The 14,891-nt window shown below is 47.6% G+C and overlaps 1 protein-coding gene across 1 annotated transcript in view; it reads left to right on the forward strand.

Annotated features, from left to right (window-relative positions):
* The window catches only part of VSTM4 (V-set and transmembrane domain containing 4), an 89,531-nt gene that overhangs the window by 3,961 nt on the left and 70,679 nt on the right, over window positions 1-14,891 (forward strand). The window contains exon 2 of the mRNA XM_031460978.2: window positions 4,729-5,127. Within this exon, the coding sequence (XP_031316838.1) occupies window positions 4,729-5,127 (399 nt within the window). The remainder of the gene's footprint in view (window positions 1-4,728; window positions 5,128-14,891) is intronic.

A 14,891-nucleotide genomic window follows, 5' to 3' on the forward strand; every position in this document is an offset into this window, starting at 1 on the left:
TCTGTGTGGTTGCAGACTGTACCCCCCAAAATCCCACCCGGCTCACAGGTCAGTGTGTGTATGTGTCCCTTTCTATGATCCCCACCTGCCCTGCTCTCAGTGCCTGCAAACTTTTATAGGTATTTTAAAGGTATTTTCTTGTTGGAGCCTTCAACCTAGCATGCAAGGCATCATCGTCTTCCAATTTTTGAGATGAGGAAAACTGAGGCTCTGAGGGCCTCACTCCTAGTAGAACCAGGTTTCCAGTCTGGCTTTGTTGGATTCCAACCCCTGGCTCTCCGCCTAGCCCCGCCACACCACTGGAAGTCCCTGGGCCTTGAACATCCCAGTGTCCAGCCCACCGGGGAGAACCCAGGCCTGTGCTTGTTGAAGGAATGAGGTTCCCTGCAGCAGGAATCCTGACCCTCTGTTTGGGTGAGTCTCTTTCCTGCCCATTTTATTATAGTCTTCCTTTAAGAGCTGGCCTTGGGGGCCCTGATTTGGGTGCAAAGTCCTTTCCTGAGGTCTGTAGGCAGACATAGGTGGCCACCTGGGCCCTGGTGTGGTGCATTTCACCTGAGGCCACTAATCTTTCCACTTCCAGCCTGCGCCAGGTGCCTCCTGCCTCAGGGCCTTTGCACATGTAGAACTGTCTCCCTGAATTAATGTGTAAACTCCAACTCAGCCTTCAGTTCAAGGTCACCTCTCCAGGGTCTCTTTCTTCCCTGACCTCACAGATGAGATCCAGATCTCACCTTGTGTTCAGGAGCCCTGCACCATTTTTTAGTAGCGTGTGACACTTTTTGTAGTTACATTCTCCTGTGTCTTTTTCCCGATGACCAGTGCCTTGACCAGTGCCTTGCCCTGTGGGCTCTCAGCTCCACAAGGTTAGGCATGCCTCTTCTTCCCACAGTGTCTGGCTCATGGCTGTTCTCAGCAACTCTTTGTTGAGTGATTAAGTAGGGTGTGAGCTGGGGTGTAAGCTGGAGGAAGCAGAGCGTTGAATGTGTAGATGGCCAACTAGCGGGGGCGGAGGGTATACTTCCAACCTCATTTGCCTGCAAAGCAGGGTTAGGAAGCAAGAAGTTAAGTTCTCCAGCTTAGAATGACTTCTGTACTTCCCCCTCTTTGGCCATGAAGTGGGAGACTCTGCCCTGCCTGGGGTGACTCCGCCATGCCTGGGGCGACTCCCTCACCTTACCTGACATCGGAGGGTCTAGTAACCCGCAGCCTCCCCCGTCTTGTGGCTGGCGTGGCCCATGCTTGCTTGCCCTGCTCCTCTGCCCTGCAGAGTGTGGATGCTCCTTTGTTCAGGAGACCCAGGAGGGAGGGAGGAGCCTGGACACCCCCCCGGCCCCTGAACTCTAGTCAGCCTGCCTCCACTTCCCACCTCTCAAGCCCACTGTGTTTTCTCTGTTGAGCCGTGCGGGGCCCGATGACTGTGGTGGGTCAGGAGCCATGGTATGCTCTCTCCTAGCATCTGAACATCCAGCCCAGCTCCTGCTGGCCAGCACGGGGCCTCCACCTGCATTTTCTCCTCGCCTCTCAAAACTGTGTGCCCATGAGCTGAGCTGTGCTCCCAGGGTTTAAGGTGGTCATTGCCAGGATCCAGGGGAGGGCATTGCCTGGGGCACTGGCTTTCTGAGAATGCTCATTGTGGGCACAGGGACCCACAGCCCCTGAGAGCCTGTGTCCTCTAGCAAAGCTTAAAGCCCCCGAGGGGAAGCCCTTGCAAATCGCCATTTCCATCCCACCCCGTATACCCTCATGTGAAAGCAGGTGTAAATTTCAAGGCTGGTGGCCGGATCGGGGCTGAAATGAGCCTTCCTGTGAGCACGGTTGTATTGGTCTGCTCAGGCTGCCGTGACAAAGTGACACAGACAAGGGGTCTTCGACGGCAAAATTTTGTTTTTCTTGGTCCTGGAGGCCAGGAGTCTGAGATCGACGTAGTGGCAGAGTTGGTGTCTTCTGAGGCTTCTCTCCTTGGCTCGCAGATGGCTGTCTTCTCCTTGGGTCTTCACGTGGTCTTTTCTCTGCCTGTGTCAGTGTCCTAAGTGCCTCTTCTTATGAGGACAGCAATCATGTTGGATTAGGGTCCACCCTAAGGACCTCATTTTAACTTCGTCATCTCTTTAAAGGCCCTTGCTCCAATCCAGTCCCATTCTGAGGTACTGGGGATTAAGGCTTCAATATATGCATTTGCAGGGCGTACTGTTCAGCCCATTATAAGGGTCTTTGTACTTCAGCGGGGGAAACATGCTTGGGTTACTGGTAAGAGAACGTGGGGCAGACTGGAGGCCGAGAGGCGTGCTGGTAAAGCCAGAGTGAGGGTTTAAGGAAGGGTTTAGGCATCTAGGGAAGATGGTTCAGTCCATCCCTTTTCGTGGGAGCTGCTGACTCGGCCTGTGATGCAGAAGTGGAGGAGTTACGAGTTTGCCTCCAGGATGGAATCTGGCCTCCCACGGGGACCGGAGCACTTGGCAGGTTCTCCTGGTTTCAGTCACTATAAATAATCCCTCCTTCATGCAGCGTTAATAGGAGGAGACGGGGAGGGTGTGGGGTCCAGGCTGTGCTCTCAGCCTGTCCAGATTGTTTCAATTTCCTGCCTTCCCCAGCTCTCCTTGCCTCCAGTGGGGAGCCCTCGGGGGCGGGCCGGAGCTGGACTAAGGTCCTGGAAGCCAGCTGCCTCCTCTCTGCTGCTCTCTGCCTGCTGAGCCTCCCGGGCGGCTGTTGGAGGGGGTCAGCCTGGTGTCCCCGGCTCTGCCGTGGGGCGCATGTAGATTTCAGACGGGGCCCTTGAGTTTGGGGAAAATGCTTTTGGACCAATTTAATAGGATGTATGGGCCTGATGCTGGCTGGGCGGGAGAGGTGCAGGGGGGATGGTGGGGACAGTTCCTCCTCTTTGGGCCTGTGTGCATGACTTGTGTGCACAGTGAGACTGTTACTGGGGAGCAGGTGACTTCCCTGGTTACCTGTCGACCCACCTTCCCTGAGTGGCTTTCTGGGTGGCTTTGTCCTTTGTTACTGCAGACCTAGAAGACCTCATTTTTGTCCACAGGGAGCTGAGTCCAGGTAAGCATCGGTCTTCTTTCTTCTGACTTGACTTCCATCTATTTTTTTTTACATTATCAAAAGACTATCACAATGTAGTAAGACGAATAATGACCCCTAAAGATGTCTGCATCGTGATCCCTCGAGCTGTGAATGGCCCCTTATACGGCAAAGGGCACTTTGTGGGTGTATCTTGGAATATCTTGGACTGTCCTGGTGGCCTGGCTTCTAAGAGGTGAGAAAGAAAATGACAGGAAATTGACCCTCAAGTCATATCCCTCAAGACGTTTCGTTTGTTAAGTCAACAGTGGAGACCATACGTGAGGGTGAACTTACTCTCCGGATTTTCACGATGAAGGATGTGGTTTGTGAGACACCCCCTCTCAGCACTCCCTCCACAGTGCACACAGGGTCTCGCCTTGTTGACTTGCAGCCTCTTCACAGTGGAGGGTCCCAACTTTTCCTCTTTTCATCCTTTCTCCTTGCTCACCTGCAGCACTGACCAGGGCTCAAAGCTTTGGGCGACTCTGAGATGGGGGCCCAAGTCCTTCATGTGACCAGAAGCTGGTGTTTGGGGACCATTTGTAGTTTGGGGTGACCTTGGGGGCACCTGCTCGTGCAGTGGGGATGGCAGGGAATGGTGCCTCCTGGAGTTGTGCACTGGGCAGTGCAGGGGTGATGATGGATGTGGGCCCTGGTGAGAAGACAGCCCTGCTTGGACAGAATGCGGCTCTGGGCATCCTGTCCTTTCTGGGCTCCTCCTGCCAGGGGAGGCTCACCTGTGAGATCCGGGGTTGCATGGCCGCTCTGCACCATCCCTGCAAACACCGTGCAGTACCTCTCTTGGGAGAGGGCCTCTGTGAGCGTGGCTGGGCTTGCCCGCTCTTGGGTGGCCATGGGGGTGGCGCTTTCAAAAATCAGCTCAGGGAACATGGTGGCCAGGGAGGGGCAGCCGGAACTAAGGAACCAAAGTATAGGAAGTAGCAGCCTGGGTCTGGAATCCTGGAGCATCTTTTGAGTTGCTGAGAGAGTCTTGTACCCCTCCCCGCTTCTGGGCTCATTCATTCTTTATTCCTGCACTTCAACTCTTAGGCTGTAGATCAGGTTCCAGAGAGACTTAAAGCGAGAAATTGAGGCAGCCCAGTCATTACAGCTCCCCGGTACTAGTTTAACACCCACCTGACCGGTACTGAGAACCTGTCCTGGTTACAGTTGAAAGAGCTGAGGCAGGGGAAGCGGCTTAGAAGGCAGCTCTTGGAGCCACAACATTGCCCACTCAGGAGGTGATGAAACTGACCTGAGCAGGCCTTGGGGAGGCAGGTTGGGGTCGGGAGGGGATTGAATGTGAACTGGAAATTTTTAAGAGATTCCCCAAATCCAAATCTTTATGTGAAATCTCCTGAATTTTTGATGTCAGTACCTAATTAAAAATTTTTTTAAAAGTGTGTCTGGGCTAGATGGTCAGTGGCATCTCACATGAATAGGATCATGTCATAGGATGAGGACACAGGGGCCCGTAGAGGTTCACCCCACCCCCGAGGAGGCTCCTTCAAGAAGCAGAGTGAGCATGGAGGGGGCGGGGCGGCCTCTCTGGTGGTGCAGATCACCCTGGCTCCTGGAAAGAAGGTGCCCTGTGGTCCACCTGGGGAAAGGCAGTGGCCTTCTTCATTTTTTTTCTTCCTTCTTTTTCCTCTGCAGAGGTCTGTGGGGCCCTCAATGTCACCGTGTCCCCGGGGCCTGTCGTTGACTACCTGGAGGGGGAAAATGCCACTCTTCTCTGCCACGTCTCCCAGAAGAGGCGGAAGGACAGCTTGCTGGCTGTGCGCTGGTTCTTCACGCGCCCAGACTCCCAGGAGGCCCTGATGGTTAAGATGACCAAGCTCCGGGCGGTGCAGTACTACGGGAATTACAGCCGCAGCTCCTACCGGCAGAGGCTGCGCCTCCAGGAGGAGAGGCGCGGGGCGCTCTACTCACTGTCCGTCCTGAGCCTCCGGCCGGCAGATCGAGGACACTACGTCTGCAAAGTCCAGGAAATCAGCAAGCACAGGAATAAGTGGACGGCCTGGTCCAATGGTTCCTCAGCGACAGAAATGAGAGGTAAGAGTGCGTCCGCTCTCTGGGCGGAGGTGGCAGGGGACAGATCAGTGGGCCTCCCTCCAGCTGACCAGGCAGCGGCCCCCAGGATGCCTCTGCTAAGTGCATCTTTTTGGCCTCCAAGGGCTAAGGCTGTATGAGTCAAGCCATGGGAATGAGGATAGATCTTTACGTGGACTCTGGTATGTACTGTCGACGTGGAAGCCAGGACAGAAAGGAGCAAGTTTCTGGCCCCACGCCACCCAGCCCTCCCCTGGGCAAAACCTCTTTCGCAGCTGAAAGATTGGACCGGCTGTGTGCTTGGTCTCCAGCTCAGGTCTGCACAGCCTTGGTGGCTTTGCCTGGTGGTGGTGGCGGGGGGATGCAGGCGCCCAGAGGAGGAGACACGCGTTGGGAGGTCCTGATGTGAGTGGCCAGGCCTCAGAGCAGGGCAGGCTGGTGGCTCTGATCCATCACCCAGAGGAATTGATCCAAGCCTCAGGCAGCAGCTCACTGAGAAATTCATCCAAAAGTGGGCAGAGGACCAGAGGTAGCCCTCCCTTCCTGGAGACAGATAGGAGGCGTGGGCCGCGTTCCGGCACATCTTAGCTACTAAGTACCATGTTTGGGGGTTATCATTCTATTCTGATGTTCTATTCAAGAAGATACCTTTCACAATTTTAATAAGACGTACTACTGTGTACTAAAATTCCATTTTTGATTGCTTTGAACTTGAATTTGGTTTGATGGAAGAGCAGGAGAATCACAAAGCAAAGCCGATGATCCCAAGTATGAAAAAGAATCTGATTTTATTATATACATGTCATATAACATTAAAGGCTTTTTGGCTAAGCTTTTTGGAAGGGATAAAACTCAGTTGTGAAAGAGCATTTGTAATCTCCTATATGATAAAGTAAATAATTTACGTGGATGGTCCGACTTCATTTGTCTCTGGAGTTTGCCTATTTTAATGTTCTTAAGCACAAAGTGATGTATTATCTGAAATGCCATGCACTTTCTCTCCTTAAGCAAATTAATTTGAAGAAACAAATGACTGTTAATATAAATATGTCTTTTGGCACAGAAAGTAGAAAAAGACATAGGTTGACCAAAGGCTGAGGAGGGAATCCACTCTGAATGTCACTTGGCTCTGAAACGTAAGATTTATATTTGGCCTTTTAATTTTTATGTCCTGGGATATTCTAGAGCTGTATCTCCAGGCAGTACCTATTCTCTGCCAATCAGAATAGACAAAAAGGTCCCCTGCATTCAAGTGAGCACTGTCATCCAGTCCATTATTTCCTGTGCATCTGCTCTCAGTGACTGAAGCTGGGTTCCTTCTAGAACATTAATTTGGGTATGTGCTGCAAAAACCTGAGGTCGTTGGTAAGACTTCCCTGGAAATCATCTCTTTCCCCCACTTCTTCTGCCTCCACCTCCCTTCTCCTCTCCTCTCTCCGCCACCCTCCTCCAGTCTCCCCCACTCCCTCCCCTTCCCTCTCTCTTCTCAAAATCCCTGTGTCTTTTTCCTCTTCCTCCCTGTCTCTCTTCCCTTCCTCCTCTCCCCTCCGCTGTCTGTTTTCTCTCTGTCTCTGTGTCTGTCTGCCTGGGGCTGCCTCCCCCCCAACACCCCTCTGATCTCTCACCTGGAAGCGTCCTAACCTCTGGGCGCAGCAGAGCTTCCCTGGCTGTGTGGGCTTTGCCTCCGGGTCTCCTGCTTCCTCACCCTTCCTCAGCCTCTGGCCAGGGCCTTGGTTCTCTGAGGGGAAGACTAAAAAAACCTTAGGAATTAATGACCATCCCTTCTAGAATGTTCCACCTAGGCTTCAGGGGACTATGCGTAGGAGGTGGAAAGGAAACCGCACGTAAGGGACTTGTGCAGGTTGGATGGTGTCCTGCATGGGCTGGGGGGTGGCGCATGTGGAGGCCTGGCTCTCTTGCTGTCCTCCCTGGGCCAGGCTGGGGACAGGCCTGGGCTCCAGCCTCCGGGGGCAACCGTCCCAGCCATTTGCCTTGTTTCTCTCCAGGAGCCGTGTTTTGTTGAATCTCCACCTCATGTTAATCATTGCTGTGTGAAAAACAAGAACCAGAACAAACAGCACGATGAAAAGTTCTGTGGGCCAATTCACTGGGGTTGGAGTGTTGAATAGAGACCCCCAGGGTGGTTTTGGAGCGAGTGCCTTTTCCCGCCTTACCCCGTAGCCCCTCTTTCCTAACATCCTCACGTTCCTCTTCTTCCTATGGGCTTCTCCAACTAGCCACTGGAGAAGGGGACTCCTCCTGGGAATTATTTCTAACGCTACCCCCCGCCCTCTGCCCTTGACCGTGGACTGTAGTGTTCTCCCTTCTTGCAATGTTCTCATTGTGATGTAAAAAGAAAGGCTGGGGCGTGATCTCTTTGCATCTCCCTGTTGCAGATTTCTCTATGTTGCTTGTCTTCTATTGCAAAACAAACATAGCTCAATTAGAGAAAATGTGGAAAAATACGAAAGGGATTAAAGAAGAAAATGACTTGCAGTATCTCCACCCAGGCGTAACATTTCGCTGTAAATCCTTCCGCTCATTCGTATGTAGAGAGAAATGAATGCCTAATTCTGCTCACGCCTCAAATACTGTCTCGCGACTGGCTTTTCTCGCGTCACTAAGAAGTGTGCACATTTCCCTGTGTTATTACATGTGCTTCCATAATGTAATTTTAATGGTGGAGTCATATTCCATGATGTGGATGGACCACAATTTATCTTTCCAGTTACTGTTTGTTGTTGTTGCTGTTTGTTTGTTTGTTTGTTTATTGAAGTATGATCAGTTTACAATGTGGCATCAGTTTCTGGTGCACAGCATAAAGTTTCAGTCATACATATACATGCATGTATTCATTTCCGTACTCTTTTTTATAGGTTATTACAAGATATTGAATATAGTTTCCCTGTGCTATGCAGTATAAATAGACTTGTTGCTTGTCTATTTTGTATATAGTATTTATTATCTGCAAATCTTGACCTCCCAGTTTATACCTTTCCACCCCCTTCCCCAACTGGCAACCACAAGTTTGTTCTCTATGTCTGTGATCCTGTTCATGTTTTGTAAATAAGCTCATTTGTGTCTCTGTTTTAGATTCCACATATGAGTGATATCATATGGTATTTGTCTTTCTCTGTTAGGATTACTTCACTTAGAATGATGGTCTCCAAGTTCATCCATGTTGCTGCAAATGGCAGTATTTTATTCTTTGTTATGGCTGAGTAGTATTCCCTTGTATAAATATACCACAACTTCTTTATCCAGTCATCTGTCGATGGACATTTAGGTTGTTTCCATGTCTTGGCTGTTGTAAATAGTGCTGCTCTGAACACTGGGGTGCATGTATCTTTTTGAATTAGAGTTCCTTCCAGATATATGCCCAGGAGTAGGATTTGCTAGATCATAGGGTAAGTCTGTTTTCAATTTTTTAAGGAATGTCCATACTGTTTTCCATAATGGCCAGTAACTGTTATTAAACATTTAAATTGTTCTAAATCCTTGCCAATAAATCGCCACAAATGTCCCTGACCTTAGAATAAAGTCCTGGAAATAACATTATGGGGTCCAATACCATTTTAAATATTGATACAATGTATTTTATTTTTTAATACAATTTAGATTGATACAATTTAAAAAAATGAACTGACCTCTAGAATAGTTAGTGAATTTATGTTCCCACCAGCATTGAAAGTGCCTTTTCCCCATGCACTGGTCTACATAACATACTCTTTTTGAGGAGGATGAGGAGGAGGATGGTGGTGGTGACTGGAGTACCTGGAACCATACCTGGTACACAGGTGACCCCCAACAGGTACTTGATGAAGGTCTGTGATGACCTTGCTGTGGATGACCTTGAGGTAGGCACGGCTTGGTAGATGGGAGGCCTCACCTCTCTCTCCCTTGGTGTATCCCAGTGGACATGTTATCTGAGGTCCCTCATCCATCCTTCCTCTTCCATCAGGCCTTTTGTGTGTGCGCCAGCCCATGGAGAGCTCTCCCAGGACACCGAGGGTATCCTGTTGCTTCTGTTTCTAGCACTGTTTACACAACATGGTGTCAATTGAAATAAAATGCATAACCTGAAAGTTGAGGGTTATGTTTTATTCGGCGGACGTTTCTGAAAATTTAAGCCCAAGATGACAGCCTCTCAGATCTCTCTGAGGGACTGTTCCAGAGTGGCAGGGTAGAAGCCCAAAGACCAGGTAGTCGGAACATCAAAAGATTACTGTTAATTAAAGACAACCAGATGTCTCAACATAAGGAATTTAGCACTTTTACCTTTATGGGGAAGGTGCAAAGATCTGGGCCTCTTGAAATCATCCCTTTGATAAGCACCTAGCTGTCCAGGGCCAGTACCCTATTCTTTACATTCTGAGTTCCCTCAGGGGGCACCCTTGGGGGGTGGCTGCAGAGGCCCGGCTGCCTGCTTGTCTGCATCCTGAGTTCCCTCCACTCCCTGTCATGGGTGTTCGTAGCGGCTGATGACCTGATGGCCACAGCGTTCTCTGTTTACTGATAGGGCTGGCAATAGTTTTCATTCACAATGGTGTGCTCAGTCCACTGTTCTTGTAAGCTGCTGGGGCGCAGTGTTGACGTAAAAAAATATTCTAGAGTCAAATGGAAGAACTGCAGTTGGAAAGTCTGTCTCTCCCCAACTCACACCCTAACGGCCCCCATTTCACTGCCATCCCCAGAGCTTATCATTGATGATTTGGTTTAGATCTTTCCAGTCCCCCTTTCTGTTGGCATTCATGAACACCCACATGTATTTTACACACACCTGCACACGTATATTTCAACAACAGTACACTTGATGCTCTATAGAGATTGTGGGTGGTATTATATGTGGTTTTTTGTAATTGATATCCTATAGCGAGGCGTTACCGAACTGCACCCCATATTCCCTTAGTGATGCACACTTAGGAAACTTCCAATTTTTCCTTGACACAACCAGTGTTTCAGTGAACGTCCTTGTACGTACTTCCAAGTGTGTTTTTTGGTTAGATTCCTGGAAAGAGAATTGCTGGGCCTAAGGCTATGCATATTTAAATTTTTAACAGACAATGCCAAAGTGCTCTCCAAGAAGACTTTACAGATTTATCCTCTGACCATCGTTGCATGATAATGTTTATTTCCCTGGAGCCTCATTAACAATGAATATTATTAATCTTTTCTATTATTTATCAAAATGACGGGAAAAATAATATTTCATTGTTTTAATTTTGATTATTGTACACAATACAATTTAATTTCAACCGTTGCATTCAGTTATTAGTGAGGTTGAGCATCTCTTCATATGTCTTTTGACTGTTTAAAAATTTCCTTTGTGAATTGCCTGTCTAAAGTTTTTGCCTGTTTTTCAGTTGGTTGCTGTCTTTTTCACACATACATGTATTTTTTCTGACCATTGGTTCTTTAGCTCTTATATATGGTACAGAATTTTCTTCCTATTTATTGCTTATCTTTGTACTTTGTTTATGTTTTCCTTTGTCATACAGATATTTTATAGTTTCAGGATATGAATGTGGTTAGATTGGTCACTTTTTCCTTTTTGCTATTCCTTTTTCCAGTAGGACTTTTTATTGGGATAAAATTTATATTTGATAAACTATGCAGGATACCCTGGTTTTGTATCTTATCTGGGAAGGTATTTCCTACTCCAAGATTGTAAAAGTGTTTCCCATAGTTTTAGGTTTTTAAAGGTTAAAGAGAGTTTTATTCCTTTATTCCTTTATCTCTTTGGAATCCATTTTTATGTAAAGTGTGTAGTAGCTAATTTACTTTTTGTTCCCAAATGGCTATCCTGTTGTCAGAAAAAAATTTCTTCAAAAGAGTCTTGAACTTTTCTTTTTTTTTGGAGTGCTGTAGTGGAGGGTGGGGATGGCGGTGGGAGTAGGGAGGACATTTTTAAACTATGTTTATTTCTAGGCATCTTATACTTGTAATTAGGCTGCATCCCTTCTCCCTACCTCCATATGCACATACATCTCGTTTGAATTGGCTATTGCTGGTGTATAGAAGAGTGGCTGGCTTGTATTTGGCAATGTCATGAGTTATCTTATTATCTTGGATGTAGTCTTTTAAAATTGCTTCTCAGTGATGTCTGCAAATTTATATGTCATTCCGTTTTCTAACTTGATTGCTCTGGTCATTAGAAGTAATGAGTCATCTACCTATACTCTTTTTCTTGAAAGTACTAGGACTTTTAAGTTTACCATTTGTGCTTTTATCTATTTTTAGTGGAGGGACTGGGGATTGAACCCAGGACCCCGTGCATGCTAAGCGTGTGCTCTACCACTGAGCTATACCCTCTCCCCTGGGCTTTTATCTGGATCATATTTTTCCATCTAGCCCACGTGGCTACTGTTAGAGACTGTCAGTTGCCTTACTAAAAAGCCAGCTTTGAGGTATCCCTGACTTCATCATGATCCCCGCCAGTAAACCTATCAGAAAAACAATTGGCATTGACCTGGCAATATCTGTTAGTGATTTACCTTTCTCTTTTGTAATTTCTTTAAGTAATTATTTAAAAATTCATTCTAAAGATGTGAGCTCTCCAGCCATGAAAGACGTGGAAGAACCTTAACTGCATACTCCTAAGCGAAAGAAGGCAATCTGAAAAGGCTGCATCCAGTATGATTCCAACTATATGGCGTTCTGGAACAGACAGCACTATGGAGACAGTAGAAAGATCAGTGATTGGCCCGGGCTTGGGGTGAGGGGAGGGATGAATAGGTGGGGCATGGAGGATTTTTATAGCAGTAAAAATCTGTGTGATACCATAATGGGGGATACACGTCATTCGTTTGTCTAAACTCATAGAATGTACACCACCGAGTGAACCCTAACTTAACTACGGACTCTGGGTGACTATGATGTGTCCGGTGTAGGTATGTCAATTACAGGTCAAATGAAAAGTCTTAGAAAGAAAAAAGAATGCAATATTGCCATTTGCAGCAACATGGATGGACCTAGAGAATATTATACTTAGTGAAATAAGTCAGACAGAGAAAGACAAGTACTGTATAAAAGCATTTATATGTGGAATCTGAAAAATAATACAAATGAATCTATATACAAAACGGAAACAAATTCACAGCTTAGGAAACAAACTAGTGGTCACCAAAGTGGGAAGGGAAGGAGGGAGGGACAGATCAGGAGTCAATTAGCAAATACAAACTACTATACGTAAAATGAATAGGCAACAAGGATTTACTGTACAGCACAGGGAGTTACACCCATTTCTTTTTCAATTTTTATTAATTTATTTTACTCATTTCTTATAATAACCTATAATGGAATATAATCTGCAGGAAAAAAAAAAAAACGAATGACCATCCTGTACACCTGAGACTAACACAATATTGTGAATCAACTGTATCTCAGTAAAAAAAAAACAAAACACCAACAACAAAAAACTGGATGTGGGCAAAGGAGAGAGCTTTGGGATGATATCCAGGGGTCTAACCAGTACGTGCAGGATGGTGCCCACAGCTGACAAAGGGACCCCAACAGTCGTCCAGGCACTTGCTTGTTGTGTTTTGTGCCTGTGTTTGTTGGTAATCCCTTGACCTCCCTCTGCTGCCTCTGCTCCCCAAGCTTTGGGAGTCTCTCTGCCCTTGTGACTTTTCCATACTGCTTGGTGTCCCTGTGCCCCCTACACTTGTCCTCCTCGGGTACCGATCTAGGCGGATCCCTCCCAGGACATGCAGACCCTGGAGAGTTCTAAGCATGAGCATGGCCCTGGGCGGGTAGGGGAGGCTGGACTAGCTCTTAAGCCTGGATTGCTTTCAGGAGAGTTTCCAAGATGAAGCCTGGGGGTCCCTGAGGCTCCCTCCCAGCCAAGGGTAGGCTCCCGTGTGGTCCTGGGTGCCACGTGCCCCTCGCTGTTGTTGAGCTTTGACTCAGGCCGGTTTCTGGGCTCTGCTTGAGGGCACCACGTGGGCCCTTCGCACCAGGGAGTGTGAGCCCCCTCGGTTCTCAAGAACGGAGTTGTCATTCATTTAGGCTTCTGCTCTTGGGTTTCAACAGCTTGATTCCAACTCCCTAGACCTCATAAAAAATTATTCTCAATGGCTTTTCAGTGCTGATCTGCCACCCACAGACTCAGAAGCAGTCTGACAGTCTGAGCTGGGGGTGGGGAGGTGGGGATATGAATCTCCATCCTTTCATATGGAGATGTCTTCATTAACAGTGAAAATTGTAATAACAGAAGCAATTTGCAAAGGCTGTCTCCTGCAATTTAATCAGTACTTCAATCTAACCCCAAATAACATATTTTAATAAGCCAAATTGTTATCTGACTTAAGATTGCAAGTGAGCTTTCAGTGTGAGGATTGGACAAAGCAAATGGAAAACTCTGTTTACACTTAAAGTATTTGGGGGCAAAGATGAAATTGTAGTATAATTTCTTCTCTCTTTAACCCCAAAAGGTTAGAGGGAGTTTAATCATTGGATCTGGATGTACTACCACAGGGAACCGACATTTCAAGTTTCAGTGGAAGAAATTAAATAATTCCTTTTTCTCCAGAGACATGGAGCAGATAATTAGGAATGAGATTAACTAAACATTTAGTGCTACTGCTTAATTAAACAAGCTCACATCATGATGTTTAAAGTGTCAACAGGTCTAGATACTCCGAGGGAACAAATCGACAACTGGAGTGTAATTTACACACCACTTGAAACAATTCTTCATTGTACCTGCCCTCATTCCGACTGCCACGGTTTTGGAAGAATTTAGGAGACTGGAACTTAAATTCAGCAAGATGTATGAAGCCCCAGTTTATGAGCCGGTGAACCCTGTGCTTTGCCCAAAGAGAAATAGGGCTGGAGAGCTTTAATCCCCACCCTCCCCGGTCCCCAGCCTCACAATCTGGAGGAGGAGACATGTTGTCGATATGGGTATCAGTTTCATAGGCAATATCGGCATAGCTCATAGCAAGAGAATATGAAAGGGGCAGACAACAGGGTGACACTGGCATGGGAGTAAGGTGCATCCTTGGGGGACCATGAGAAGGTCACCTGGAGGATGTGGCATTCTGCTGGGGCTGCAGGATGAGGAGGGCCATGACAAGTATGGGCCATGCCATGTCGCCAGATGAAACAGCCAGAGCAAAGGTATAGACAAGGGGGAAGAGGGGTTTGCAGATAGCTCAGTGGAGGTGGATGCCTGTCTGGGGTTGGTAAGGGCTGAGGCTGGCATGGTGGACCTGGCCAGAGACCTTGACTCCGGGACCCAGCCAGATTCTTCTTAAATGCACCCACATACCTGATCGAGTGCATGGGACACGGAAGGACTTCATAACGACTTTTTTGGCTGAAAGACTGAATGTGTGACCCAAACCCAGCGCCACTTTAATTAATGGCAACCAGGAGAGGAAGGTGGTTGCAGGAGAATAATATCTAGACCTAACCCAGGGTTGTATCTGGAGAAGACCGGTTACCAAGCCCTAAGTTTTAATATTTCCTAACTGCTATTTGGGGACACACACATGGCCTTTGAATTCTGCAGCTGATTCCATCTCAGAATGCAACGTTCTTGTCCAACAGCCTTGTCATGACAGGAAGTCCACATTTAATATAGTTTTTCGTTTGCTCTTTGGCTATGTTTTCTAGAATTTGTCTCAGAGTGAATGCAAAGGAAAGAGCTTGACATAGACAAAGCTGGAGCTTTTCTGTTTCCCATCAGCTGCTCCATCAGCACAGGTCACTCAGAGGTCCTGCTCACATATATGGCTTTGCCTGCGCCCTGAGGGAGACTGCCT

Source organism: Camelus dromedarius, chromosome 8 (assembly GCF_036321535.1).
Source record: "Camelus dromedarius isolate mCamDro1 chromosome 8, mCamDro1.pat, whole genome shotgun sequence".
NCBI classification, from domain to species: Eukaryota; Metazoa; Chordata; class Mammalia; order Artiodactyla; family Camelidae; genus Camelus; species Camelus dromedarius.